This window comes from Apodemus sylvaticus, chromosome 8 (genome assembly GCF_947179515.1).
Source record: "Apodemus sylvaticus chromosome 8, mApoSyl1.1, whole genome shotgun sequence".
NCBI lineage: Eukaryota > Metazoa > Chordata > Mammalia > Rodentia > Muridae > Apodemus > Apodemus sylvaticus.
Genome location: NC_067479.1, coordinates 71,467,926 through 71,481,630, shown reverse-complemented (window position 1 = coordinate 71,481,630; position 13,705 = coordinate 71,467,926). Strand labels below are relative to the sequence as shown.

The 13,705-nt window shown below is 44.8% G+C and overlaps 1 protein-coding gene across 3 annotated transcripts; it reads right to left on the bottom strand.

Annotated features, from left to right (window-relative positions):
* Positions 1 to 868: 868 nt before the first annotated feature.
* On the bottom strand, positions 869 to 5,369 carry LOC127690942 (granzyme E-like). Of its 3 annotated transcripts, none has more exons than XM_052190514.1 (5): positions 5,270 to 5,369; positions 3,644 to 3,794; positions 3,049 to 3,184; positions 2,597 to 2,857; positions 869 to 2,260 (listed from the first exon to the last, which is right to left on the bottom strand). In XM_052190514.1, exons 1-5 carry the CDS (start codon positions 5,322 to 5,324, stop codon positions 2,117 to 2,119), a joined length of 747 nt encoding a protein of 248 aa, XP_052046474.1. In that variant the 5' UTR covers positions 5,325 to 5,369; the 3' UTR covers positions 869 to 2,116. The 3 variants fall into 3 exon arrangements, with proteins under 3 accessions (XP_052046474.1, XP_052046473.1, XP_052046475.1); XM_052190513.1 differs by having other exon boundaries at positions 3,049 to 3,197; positions 3,645 to 3,794; XM_052190515.1 differs by lacking the exon at positions 5,270 to 5,369 and having other exon boundaries at positions 3,517 to 3,663.
* Positions 5,370 to 13,705: the final 8,336 nt, after the last annotated feature.

Below are 13,705 nucleotides of genomic sequence, written 5' to 3'. Positions count from 1 at the left end.
GCCAAATACTAGGCAGAGCTCAGGGAAGCCACTCTGAAAAGGATCTGGAAAGATTTTAAAAGCCAAAGGAGTCAACTACATGAGGAAACACATCAACAGAATCAAGTAGGGCTCCTAGGAACTCACAGAGCCCCTATGGCTCTCAGCCAGGTCCTCTGCATGTGTGTTCTGGTTGTGTAGCCTTGTGCTCTTGTGCTCTCCTAGCAGTGGCATTGGACATGTCTCTGAACCTTTAATCTTTTCTTGGTACCTCTATCCTCCTGCTGGGCGGCCTTGTCCCGTCTTGATATGAGGGTTTATGCCCAGACTTGTTGTAACTTGTTAAGCTTTGTTCAGTTGAAATCTCTGGGAAACTCATGCCTTTCTGAAGGGAAATTGGGGAGGAGTGGATCTGAGGGAGATGAGAGGTGGGGGGGGGGGCCTGGGAGAAATAAAGGGAGGGTAAACTGTGGTCAGGATGTAATGTATGAAACAAGAAAAACTATAACACACCAAGCTGTTGTGTGAAGGACTTGAATAGGGTCACAGGGGTCAGTACGAGCTGTCTTATACTTCAGCTGGAATAGCTGAGTTTATGATTTGAATTTCAAGGAAGCTAAAGCCTCTGTACTTGCCTCTCTCCTGCCTATAGATTACGGTAAGGGCACCTGAAGTACATTGAAATCCAGAGAGTTGGAAGTTTTCCAACTTCCTCCCAAATCCAAGCAATGCATTGCGAACCCAAGAATACCACGAGCATGGAACTGTTAGAATAGTGAATTTAATCATTTTTAAAACATGATATTTTTGTGAGCATTCCAGATATAGATCCATCTGTGCCACATTGACCTGTCTAGAGAAACAAGAAGATAAAGCTGAAGAAGGAGTCTACTCTGTAGCTGATACAAAACCAGAGACCTAAAATTGTTGATTGAAGATGTCAAGAGATATAACTAGCCTAGAATCCTTTGGATCCCTAGGGTTCATACACTGCCATATCCCCATGTGGCCAGCAGGGGGAGGCAGAGGTTCCATGGTACTTGACAAACTGGAGGTCTTGGCAGAGCCTAGGAATTCCTTAACCTAGCTTAGGTGGCAGGGGTGATTACAGGTGACTGGCAGCCCAAGTCTGGCTGCACTATGAGGTAGAGGAGACCCCACAGTTTTGGAACTTAAAGGTAGAGGAGTGAAAGGCTGGTGTAAATCAGGCCTGGGGTACGTATGGATGGAGTAGAAACTTCCTTCTGGTAGCTGGAAGAGGTCAGATGGAAAACACTGGAAAGCCTCACAGGGGGAGAGAAGTGACTGAGCTCTGGGCTGGGCTGGGAAAGGAGACCTGGGTGAGTCTGGTCCATCAGAGGGAGGTCTCCATACTTGAGACTGCAGACAGTTCAGGTGGGGAGAGTCTCCTGCTCTGCTAGAGAGGGAACCAGAAACAGGAAACTGACTGGGTTGCACAGCCCATGGCCTTCTGAATTCCCAGAGTCAAATCTCCCTTCACCCCAGTGCCTTGTTCGACTACTGCCATTGTTGGGGCTGGATGACGGTGGCTCAGAGATGTAGGCAGTTGCTAGGCCCAGAAGATTCATTTCTGAAGGACTAAGCATGAACAAGGAACTAAGCACAGGATACCTCAGTACTGTACTTCAGTAGTGCTGTAGACTCTTGATGACTGTGTTGTAAGAAAACCAGCCTTGGAGACTTTAGAAATAAACATGGGTATGGCTAGATGTCATGGCACATGCCTCTAATCCTAGCACTGGGGAAGCAGAGAGGGGCAGATCTCTGTGAGTTGAACCAGAGCTATACAGTGAGAACCTATCTCAAAATTAAAACAAAGAAACAGCTCCTTTCCTGCCACCATGTATGGGTGCTAAACATGTGGGAATTGTGTGGCCTGAAGTTCCAGTAAGAGGAGGGGCTGGGGACCGAGGAGGAAGCTAAGCCCGGAAGTGACAGGGGAGGTCTGCCTGGACCAGCGAGGTGCGCAAACCAGGAAGTGGCTCAACAGCAAAGGACTTCAGTTATGTGCACTCTGGGGATTATTTATTATGAATTTCCAGCCTTTGCTGCCCACTCTGCGTGATTCTCGCCTGAGGTCAGACAGGCTGGTCGGGCACAGGTGCTGTGACACCTGTTAGAGGAGGATCATGTTTTTGTTTATCCACGGCAGGAAGTACACAACCTTGGTGAAGATTCCTGAAGAGATCTTCTTGGATTTTACATAGGACAAAATTCCATAAGCCTTGTTGTCACACACAAGGGGTCCCCCAGAGTCACCCTGTGGGCAGAGAAAGGAGGAACTGAGCAGGGGTCCCTCTGGCAATGCTAACTCTTAGATCAGGGCCAGGACAGGTTCTGCAACTTTCCTCAGTGCCAGAGCTCCAGGGAGGCCCGCCTTTTCCTTCTCGCCCAGTCCTAGGCTTTCCCCGAAGCCCTCATGGACACTCTGAGGTAATTTATCCCTTTTGGGATGACAGATGTGTTCCAAGCTTACACTCTTGGAGTGGCCACACAGAGGCCAAAGCTGGGCCTGAGGGTTTTGCCATTCTCACACCTTGGCCTGTCCCACGCCCCTATTACCCTGGATTTTGTCTGTAAATATTTTAACCCCCACCTTGGACGGAGCCTCTATTTTGCTTGGATCTCCAGCACAAATCTCCGTGATTTCAGAATAGTGACGGAAGTGTTTTTTGCATTCCTCGTCCTCCTGGATGATCACTTCGGCCTCTTCTAAGAGGGCGGATCCTTTAGTGGAGTTGATGGACGTTTTCCCCCAGCCAGCCACACCACAAACATCCCCTGGGTTCACCTGGCCCTTGGGCCCAGGCAACTTGAGGGGCTTCACGGAGTTACTCCTCTTGGCCTTACTCTCCAGCTGATTGGGAAGAGTGAGGAGAGACTGTCTCAGCTAGGAGCCTGCTAGCCGGAGATTCTTTTAAAGTTGGGATGGAAGCAGGATTAGAACAGGAGGGTAGGGAGAGCCCTGCACCAAGCAGAGTACTGGCATCAGATGGGAGGGAAGAGGGGTGGGCAGAGGAGTGTAGGTGGGAGGGTGGCAGGTCTCACCTTTAATACCATGATGTCATTGGAGTGGTCCAGAGGATTATAGTCTGGGTGGGGAAAAGCTTTATCCACATTGATGATCTGCTGTGTCTCCTCCTTTTCATGGAGGTTGTGGGCCCCCAGTATGACTGTCATTGCGCTGTGGAGAGAGCAGAATGAATAGCAGACATGTGGAGTCATAGAGGATGCAGTCCAGGAGCTGTGAAAGGCAGGGTGGGCAGGGTGGGGCTCTAGCTGAGGGGACTTGAGGACACAGGAAAGCCTCAGGGTCAGACCTACTGCTCTCTGCTTCTCAAGGACATGGGACTCCTGGGCACTCCCTCTTACACCTAGACAATATTCCATAGCTCACATAGCTTGTGTTCTCATGTGAACTTTCAACCTCAACCACTACATTAGTTTGGCAAGTGCAGTTGATCAACTCAAGTGTGCTGCCGTCTCTGACCTCTTGCCCTTTGATCTTAAATTTACCTCTCACTCATCCGAGTCCCATTTTCACAATGCAGCCTTCTAGTGAGTTCTCGGGGTAACATCCACCATAGAAGACAGAAGCTCCTGTGGGGTTCTCAGAAGACGTGGACTAGCTGCTTCTCCTCACCTTCCGATGCAGTGAGCAGCTGTCAGCACAAAGTAGTCTCGAACCAGGAAGCCTCCGCAGTAACTTCTTTTCCCATTAACCTTCAGAAATGAAACTAATGCCATGTAAGGGCGGGTGTGGGGCTTGACCTCGTGGCCCCCGATGATCTCCTCTGGGGGAACAAAGCAAGAATATTGGGTGTCTGGGAGCAAGAGATAAGGTCATCAGGGTAGATCAAGGGATGGGATGATTACAGGTCAGATCTTCAGTCCCCCAAGCCTGTCACAGACTGGACACTTTGCACACAGAATAATGTGCTGACTCTGAAGTCCCACAGTCATGCTCTGGGAAGGAGTGAGTAGCACTTGTTCCTCAGCTGCTGTTTTACAAATACATGGAGGGAGGGATAAGCTCTGTCTTCATCACATACAGGCTGAGGGGATCCTGCGAATATCCACACTGCTTTTTGTTTGTTAGTGAGTTATCCTAACCCCTGTAGTATTGATTGGTGTCATTTTCTCACATTTTACCCTCATGTCCTATAGAGGTAGACTTTCTAATGTTATCCTTCTTTGGATATCTTTCTTTCAAGATGCCTAACACATCTTGGATTCTCAGTAAATGCTTGTTGCTGCACGAATGAGTGGCTTCTAGTTAACTGGAGGGTCGGTGAGTCAGTGCTGTGGGATTCAGAGCCAGGGAGATATTGGAGTACTATGCTGTCCCAGCTGGGGGTAGCTGGGGACCTGCAGAACAAGTGGAGAGGCCAACTCAAACCAGACTGCAAAGCTGGTGGAGCGAGCAGTGCAGGGTCTGGTCAGTCTGGGCCTCTTTCTTCTGCAGGTCTGGGGGTGGACTTAATGAATGATGCTAATATTCTTGAGCTGGGGGGGGGCGGTCTCGCCCCTTTGCAGGTTGGACATTAAAACTGACTTTTGGAAACAACGAATTTATGAAATTCTTAGTCAAATGGATGGAGCTGGAGAACATCATACTAAGTGAGGCAACCCAGTCTCAAAAGATCAGTCATGGTATGCACTCACTGATAAGTGGATATTAGCCTAGAAAAATGGAATACCCAAGACATAATCCACATATTAAATGATGTCCAAGAGGAACGGAGGAGTGGCCCCTGGTTCTGGAAGGACTCAGTGCAGCAGTATAGGGGAATACCAGAACAGGGTAGTGGGAAGGGGTGGATGGGGGAATAAGGGGAGGGAAGAGGGCTTATGGGACTTGTGGGGAGCCAGAAAATGGGAAATCATTTGAAATGCAAATAAAAAAAATATATCGAATAAAAAAAAAGCTGACTTTCCCTCAGAGGAAGTCAAGTTAATGATGTACATTTTTGTATCTTTGCATTGTCTGCCACATCTCTTTCTAAGGTTGATTCAGTCTCTAGTTGATTTAAAAAATTAAAAAAGCTGAGAGAAGCTAGTGCTTACTAATTTTTCTGTGGATACCTCCCTTCCTGAGACCTTGTTGAGAGTCTAGCCAGTGTTAGATTTCCAAGTCTGGGTTCAGTATGGGACCTGAGGTTCATAAAGCTCCTGGATTCAGTGCCAGGACAATTCCTGACTGCTGCTGGGCAGAAAAACAGCACAAGTGTAATTGGACAGCGCCTGTGCCACAGGAGTGGCCACTCACCTGCTCCATCTCCTAGTGGCAGAAGTAGGGTCAGGAGAATCAGGACTGCTGGCATCTTCCCAGGAAGGCTGCTGAGGATGGAGGAGAGCAGAGTAGACACAGCCCTTGGAAGGGGAGGAAGGAGGTGTGGGCTCAGGGGTCTCACAGGCATTTTAAACCTATGCACCTCTGTCTCTGATTGGTGGCAGATTACTTAAGGAAGTTTTCTACTTTGGGTAAAAATAACACTGTCACCACACCGACATCCTATGAACAAAGCTGGTAAAAGACCAAAAATGTAGATGTTTGGAGGGTGTGGTTGAGGAGCCCTGAGACCCCAGGAAGTCACAGTGACTGCGTGGAGACTAAAGTGTGTCCTTTTCTAAGGCTTCCACACTTGCACTTTGTATCCTGGTAAGATGTGGTTGGATTTTTTTCTTCCTTCTTTCTCCTCCTCCTTCTTCTCCTCTTCTTTTCTTTACCTTTCCAAAATACTACTGACAACCAGTTTATCCTAACATCAATTATAGCACACTACACATACACTCACATTGTGATACAGCACTTAATTAGAACTGATACTGAGCCACATTTGCCTGGACAGCATCACAGTGCATCATCTTGATAACCTTTGGGATGACTGGTCATACTGTGCAACGATCTGTTTAAATATTCTGATGCATTAATCAAAGCTCACTCTGACTCTCCTGAAACTACTAGATGTCACAGAGAAATTTCAAAAGCAAGTGTTTGCCCTGTCTCCAAATAATCGTGTGAACTCTCATACATAGCTAAGTGTAATATGGGATGACAAGTGACAGGTTTACCTGTTTACTAGATATTGTCATTTATGTCTGGGGCAAGAGCTTGAGGGCTGAATTCAAAGGTCAGTAAGATCAGACCAGCTTTGACATCCCTGCTGATGACTCAATGGTATTTTGTGTAATGCTACCTAGCATTTTTCTATAGACAAACAAGGACCATGATTAGATCTTGAATGATTATTTAATGGGTTAGATCCCAGAGTGAGAGAGACAGAGATCCAGCTCTTGAAATGTCTGATCTTGACTGGGGTCAGCTGAGGTTAACTGAGAGCCTGTGCTTAGAGCAGTAGATGGTGAGGGGTGTGTGAGGTCACTCCTACCCAGATCCTGCTTTCCCATCACTGCCTCATGAATTTCAGATTCTTCAAATTTTTTCCATTTTATTTTGGGACCATGGGAGACTTTTTGTCTTAGTTATGAACTAAAGTCCTGACACTAATTTAATCAGAATTAGTCATGTAGTACATGGTATGCAACCTTTTAGCTTTTCTGAGCCACTTTGAAGGGATAAGTCCTTTGGGCTATGTATTACTTATACAAGCTATAATGGGCATAAATAATTCCTCTTGAAATGGACTGCGCACAATGACATAACTGCACACATAGATAAGTTATTTAAAACCCTTACAGAGCATAATAATCCTCCTTATATGGGTTACCACATAGAGAGAGAATCTATTAAAACCATGAAGCAGGATCCATGTTTTCGATATCTAATAAGTAAAGTGTACACATGTACGTAATTAAATTTGTTCTGGTGTCAGTCAGTGGGATACAAGTAAGTCACTAACGGTGTTAGTGTGGGGTATCTGGCTCTGCACCTCACTTCCCAAGGGTTGTTGTGGGAGAGATCCCCTTCCTCACTACCCCTTTCACCACCTGAGGCAGGCAGGTGAGCTGGCCTGGGGTCCTGAGACCTGGAGAACTGACCCCAGCCAGCATAGGCTGCCACACTGGGGAGAGAGAGCTCCCGACACCTGGCCTGGGCAGCACAGTAGAGCTGGCCCTCATGTTGAAGGCATCAAGGAGCCAGCTGAAAAGATGGGAAAATGGAAGAGGCAACCCTGCCCCTTGGTGCCTGCATCATTGGGTGAATTAGCCAGGGAAGTGCAGGAGCGCTAGCCCTGGTGGCGGCATAAGGGCTGCTGGTGGGATAACCATCTCAACTCTCTTCTAGAACCAGATGCAGGGCTCTGAGTTGGCCCACCCCAACATCTACTCCAGCCTTAGCCACAGGATCCCCGTGATCCAAGGCAACAACACAACATCAGAGAGGCGGTCTCATGAGGATCCAACACAGACAGTGCAGAAGAGGACAGAGGCCTTGAAACAGGCCAATGATTCATTTTAATGAACATTTGCAAGTAAAAATAGGTTGACAAAAGGGTAGATTGTGCGACACACTGTGACATACTATATAGCTTCTGTGACAAGATTTTTAAAATTCCATCTCGTTTTATTTTCTTTTTCTTATAAGGGGGTTGCATGGCAGAAGGCAGCTAAGAAGGGAGGAAAAGATGAGTAGGCTTGAGGTGCATAGTCAATAAGGTTAAAAAAGAAATAAAATAACAATTAGTTTAACATACTCTTTCATATCCCACGTCCATCACCTGTCTTCAATCTTCCACAGTCCCTCATTTTTACCTTTCTCTTTCTCTTTCCTCACATTATTATCCATTATTATAATGAATATATTATGCTATATTCTCATGTTTACTGGTTTATGCATATGCTATATTATTAGTCATATTCAATCTGAGGCTCACTTCTCTCTGAAGTTTCAATATATAACAAAAGGAAATCACAGACGATGATTCATGATTGAAAAATATTTTCTGTTCCTGCATAGGCAGACCAACATTGTGAAAAAAAATCAATACTGTGAAATCAACATACTGAATTAACACAAAGCATATCAAAATTCCCATGTCATATTTCATGGGCATAGCAGAGTTAAAGAAAGGTATAAAATTACCAAAAGTAAGCAACTTTTGCCTCCTCCCACTGCTACAATCGCTGATGATGTGCTTTATTGCCTGCCTTAGTTTACCTTGTGATGTCAGGCTGGACACTGGAAGTAGATATTAGCTGTTAAGTAAAGAATAATCATGCTGTAATCCACTGACCCAGACAGGCTAAATGAAAAGGAGTGCTCTAGGGGGAATCAGGGGTCTCCTCAGAAGGGGAAATAGAATAGATTTTGCAGAGGTGTGATCAGAAACAATCAGGTGGAGAGGACAGAATGAAGGCAGGGTGTACTGGGAAGACTACTGGAATTAGCATATGGGGAGCAGGGCAATGTGGAAACCTAGTGCACTAGAAACTCCCTAGCATCCATGAGGTGACTCTAGAAAAGACTCCAAGTAATGGTGGATATGGAATCTGAACCAGTCATCTTCTGTGACCAGACAAGACTTCCAATGGAGGGACTGGAACACCAACCCAGTCACAAAAGCTTTGACCAACAATTTGTCCTGACTACAAAATATGATAGAGTGAAGATGGTACAGAAATTGTCCAGTGCCCAAACAATGACTTGTCCAACATGAGGCTCATACCATGAGCGGACACCAACGCCTAACACTGCCTGGAGAGTCAGAGCCAGAGGCGAGACTGCCCAGAGAGAACCAAACACAACTAGCCATATGAGAAGTCAATGGAGTGGTTTCTGCTGACATTCCGCTATCCGCATAGTTGGATGCCTACCCAATAGAGAGGTTCCAACTGATGGGAGCAGTCGCAGAGACTCACAGGAAGCATTAGGTGGAGCTCGGGGAAAGTGCCTCTGAAAGCAGGCAGGAAGGATTCTCGGAGCCAGAGGGGTCAAGAACACTAGGAGAACATGGCCCAAAGAGTCATCTAAGCAGGGCTCATAGGGTCTCACAGAGACTGAAGTGACAATCTAGGAGCACGTGTGGATCTGAGCTAGGTCCTCTGTGCTATGGTTGTGTAGCTTCGTGTTCTCATAGGACTCCTCATAGGACTGGACATTTCTCTGACTCTTTCACCCGCTCTGGGTTCCTTTTCCTCCTGCTGGGTGGCCTTGTCCAGTCTTGATATGAAGGTCTGTGCCCAGGCTTATTATAACTTGTTAAACTGTGTTCCGCTGACATCCTTGGCAAGTCTGCTTTTTATAAGAGAGGAGTGGATCTGGAGAGATGGGTTGGGCACTGTGAGGCATGGAGAGAGGCAAACTGTGGTCAGGATGTAATGTAAAGGAATGAGAAGGAAGGAAAGCACAATTTTCCAGTGCTGCTGTGTAAAGGACTTGAACAGGGTCGCATGGGTCACCGTGAGCTGTCTTACACTTCAACTGGGTTGGCAGGGTCTAGGGTTGAATGTCAAGCAAGTTAAAACCTCTCTGCTTGCCTTTCTCCTGCCCACCTGTATTGATGAGGGCTCTACAGCAGGGTTGGAGGGGTTCCAACTTCCTCCCAGCTCCACACACTGTTAGAATACAGTAAATTTAATCCCATTTTAAAACATTGCTTTTTGTGCATTCCAGATATAGATCCATTTGTGCCATACTGATCTGTCTAGAGAAACAAGAGGATGAAGGTGAAGAAGGAGTCTACTGTGTACCTGATACAAACCCTGAGACCTACAAGTGCTAATCAATGATGCTTAAGTATACTTCCGGCCTAGCAGCCCTTGGATCCCTAGGGCTCACAAACTGCCATATCCCCATTTGGCCAGCAGGGGGAGGCAGAGGTTCCTGGCTGAGCTAGGGTTGTTGCGCGACTGGAGGATATGGATCAGCCTCTATCTCCATGAAAGACTTGGGTTGAAAAAGGGCTCACCAGCCAGGCCTGCTCGGAAGGGGTGAGAGAGGGCATCAGGTGACTTGCAGTCTAAGTTAGACTATAAGGCAGAGCGACTTCACGATGCTTGGAATTTACAGGTAGAGGAGTGAAAGGCTGGCTTCAGGCAGGCTTGGGGGAGGCAGGGCTGGATGGGAAACTGCTGGTGTCTAGTGGAAGTTGGCTAGAAAACACAGGAAGGTGAGCAAGGGGTGTAGAAGTTGACTGATCTCTGAGCTGGGCTGGGGAAAAGGATGAAAGTGACCCTGGGGCCATCAGAAGGATGTCTCAGCTTTCGAGACTTCAGACTGTAAAGGGAATCCCTTGTGTAATGTATGAATGCTTCACTTGTCAATAAGAAAGCTTACGAGCTGTGAACTTGGGCAGTAAACAGGAGGTGGGAACTCGGGTATATAGAGAGGGTTCCTGGGATAGAGAGAGGCGTGGGAAGAATTCACCCAGGAAGGCAGAGGAAGAGATTCACAAACCTTGGAGGAGGTAACCAGCCATGTGGCCAATTACAAGTGGGTAATTAAGTTATGATGTAGTTGGGGAGCATACCTAAGCTTTCTCCCTAAGAACTTACTCGTATGTAATTCGGTCTCAGGATCATTATTTTGGGGAACATAGAGGCCAGGGAGAACAGCTCGCAGCTACAGATGGCATCTCATGTAGGGCACGGACTCCAAGCTTACAACAAAATGATTCAGGCACGGGAGCCAGACCAGGAGTCTAGCTGTTGTGAGCTAGCTGGACAGGAGGCCTGAACTTTTAAGAAAAGAAATCAGCAAAGCCAGCAGAAGGTACAGGAAGAGGCTTCTCCCTGCAGTCTCTCTCAGACCTGAGCTGGAGTTCACACACACAGTAGCTGTGGCTTCTCCCAAGCTGGCGTGGTTTCAGAGAAAGATTGATTAGTGGGATAAAGAGAGCTGGTGACCCAATTTGGATCCACTCAGGAAAAGCCTACAACTGTCCAGAGAAAGGGACCCAGCCACCGGAGGGGAGCTTTAGGGAACCGGCCATGGCAGCTTGTTAGACTGAGCTAAGGGGGCAGAGTTAGCTGCCATTACACACACTGACCAGAGGTGCCCTGCAGATTTTCCCGGAGCTGCAGTGGACTAAAAAGCCCCAAACTTCTTATGTGGTAAGGTATTAAGTATGAAAACGATAAAAGAGAAAATAAACTGAGTAATACATTAATACTTTAAAAACACACAGGAAAAATACTTTAAAAATAAGAAGGTAAAGCCTCTAAAGGAAGGAAAGAGAGTTTACAAAAGAAAACTATTTTCTGAGCTAAGAATGGAGATCCACAGTGACACAATGCATCTGGATCCCTTGTGATTTTGTCTCACTTATAAGCATCAAATAATTATTGTTTTTCAGTAATGATTACAATTTTGTATACCATCTTTAAGATAGATCAGAATAAACAGACTTACATTAGGAGAATCCTGAAAGAAGGAATCCTAGATGGGAGGCCATAGAACAGAGGTTCTGATTCTTTAAATCAGAATGAAGAATCTTCAGAAGAATCCGACCTGGAACCTATGATAACAGCACAAAGCCTTGAGGAACTAGAACAGCAACTCATGGAGATACAATACTTTGTGTTAAGAATCCAGATTCTACACCATGATGCTATCTTAGAGCAATGCCACACAGTAGATTATGTGCTTCATTTTATAGAGTTTGCAGAATTAAGGTATGTACACACCATACTATTGATACACACTGAGAATCCCAAAGGAAGGGCTTCTGTGTTGGCCTCTGAGCAGGATGGTTCTGAGATGACACATCTATGAGAGACAATGGCTGTCTTAGAGATAGACTGCAGCTGGCGATGCTCATGTTCCCACTAAGAAACAGCAATCCTTTAAACATCACGGCATGAAACATGTTACAGATTTATATTACAATTCTACATGTCAAGCAACTGTAGAGAGAGATATAACAGGACTTGAAAGGAAATCCTCACAGAACAGAAGGGGGGGATATGATATTTTCCAGAGATAGGTTGAACAATGCTTTATCGACTGAATTATTTATTTTTTTATTTAAAAGAAAAACAACGAGACAGATAACAGAGCTGCTAAAATGCACTGGAATTTGGAAGCGATTCATGAGTTAGATCAGCCCATATATAATGATAGCCTTGGAATGGAGGGCAGGAAATATGTCACATTAGGGAGGAGATTTTGCCTTTATTTCAACAGGAGAGAAAAGACTGTTGACTCATCCAAACTGAGGAAAACAGATTTGACCAGGGAAGAACCCCTGAAGATCTTGACTACAAACAGGAAGAAAGGGAAAAAAAAAAGAGAGAAAAACAGTTCTGAGACTGGCTGGGACATGGAGGTCCTCAGCCAGAACTTAAGCTATGTATAGCCAATAAATCATGTTAGCTACAAAGTCTTTAGGACTTACCATAGCAGCCTTTCAAATGGCATAGATAAAACTTCAGATTGCAGCTTGTTTATACAATCCGAACTAACTTATGAGAGAGGGACACAGACTGTGCCTGCTCAGAGATCAGACAATCTTCTTAAATGAGTTTTTCACACTGTACACTCTACGCATACCTCAATCAGAAATGTATCATATCTTTGAAAGTTTATATGGACCAGACACCAAGGAAGACAAGTAGCCCAGGTGATCTGACCTTAGCCTGCCTTGATATCTGTTGTATCAAACTTGCTTCCAGGCCAGCTTCAAAGAAAGCTGCCAACCCCAACTGCTCCAGCCTTTTAGACATTTCCAGTCGGACTTCATATAAACCTGCAATCTCACAGCATGCAGAGACTGGACAACACATGCTACAGCTAGCTCTCCTAAGATTGGCTAATATCTCATTTTTAGGGACCCCCCCAAAAGGAAAGTGATACCGTAAATCAGCAACGAACAATTTTTAAAAGAGCAGCATCCCCATTCCTAAGGGATGGGGTGGATGAGCTTTGGTCTTTCAATGGGTGATGGATGCTGTTGTTGGTGTTGTTAAAAGGGGCTTGGTTACAAATTTAATGGTCTTGATCAGGGAAGAGACAAAGTATAGGTGGTAAGAATCAGGGATTTATTTTTCTCTTTCTTTTTCTTCCCTGTATCCTCCTTTTCTATCTAGTGTTGGGTGGAAAAGGGGAGAGAAGGGCTGAAAAGAAAAAAGTGGATATAATAAGAATAAGCAGTAGATTACTAAATCTACTCTGAAACTATAGAACTACTACTAGCAAAAACTCTTATATTGGTATAGATCTTTGACTATTGATTGATACAAATTAAGGTTATATTTGATTACATTGGTATAGATCTTTTTATATTGATACAAAATTAAGGTTATATTTGATTACAATATACTATGAATCAACTCTTTAAGGCATTGTACCTATATAATTCTTTAAAATTCAGTTTAAGTGCTAATTTCTAGTTCTTTTGAAAACTGCTATTAAAAACTGTTTAGGATGATTAATAAATGTAAGTTAGCAGTCAGACAAACAAACTCATGGTCATGTTGGATAATTTAATTACAGAAATATGCTTTCTAGGTCAAACAAATAGTAAATAGCTTAGAAAAAGCAATTTATACATTATATATATATATATACATATATATATACATATATATGAATGGTCTTGAAAAACATCAGAGATCTAAACAATATGGCACTTAAAGATGTTTTACTAACATCTTTAATAACCTGACATCTTAGTAAAACATCTTTAAGTGCCATATTGTTTAGATCTCTGACATTTTTGAAGACCATTCATATTTATACATTATATAATTCTTCTTTCCTTCCTTCCTTCCTTTTCTTTTCCTTTCATCTTCCTTCCTTCTG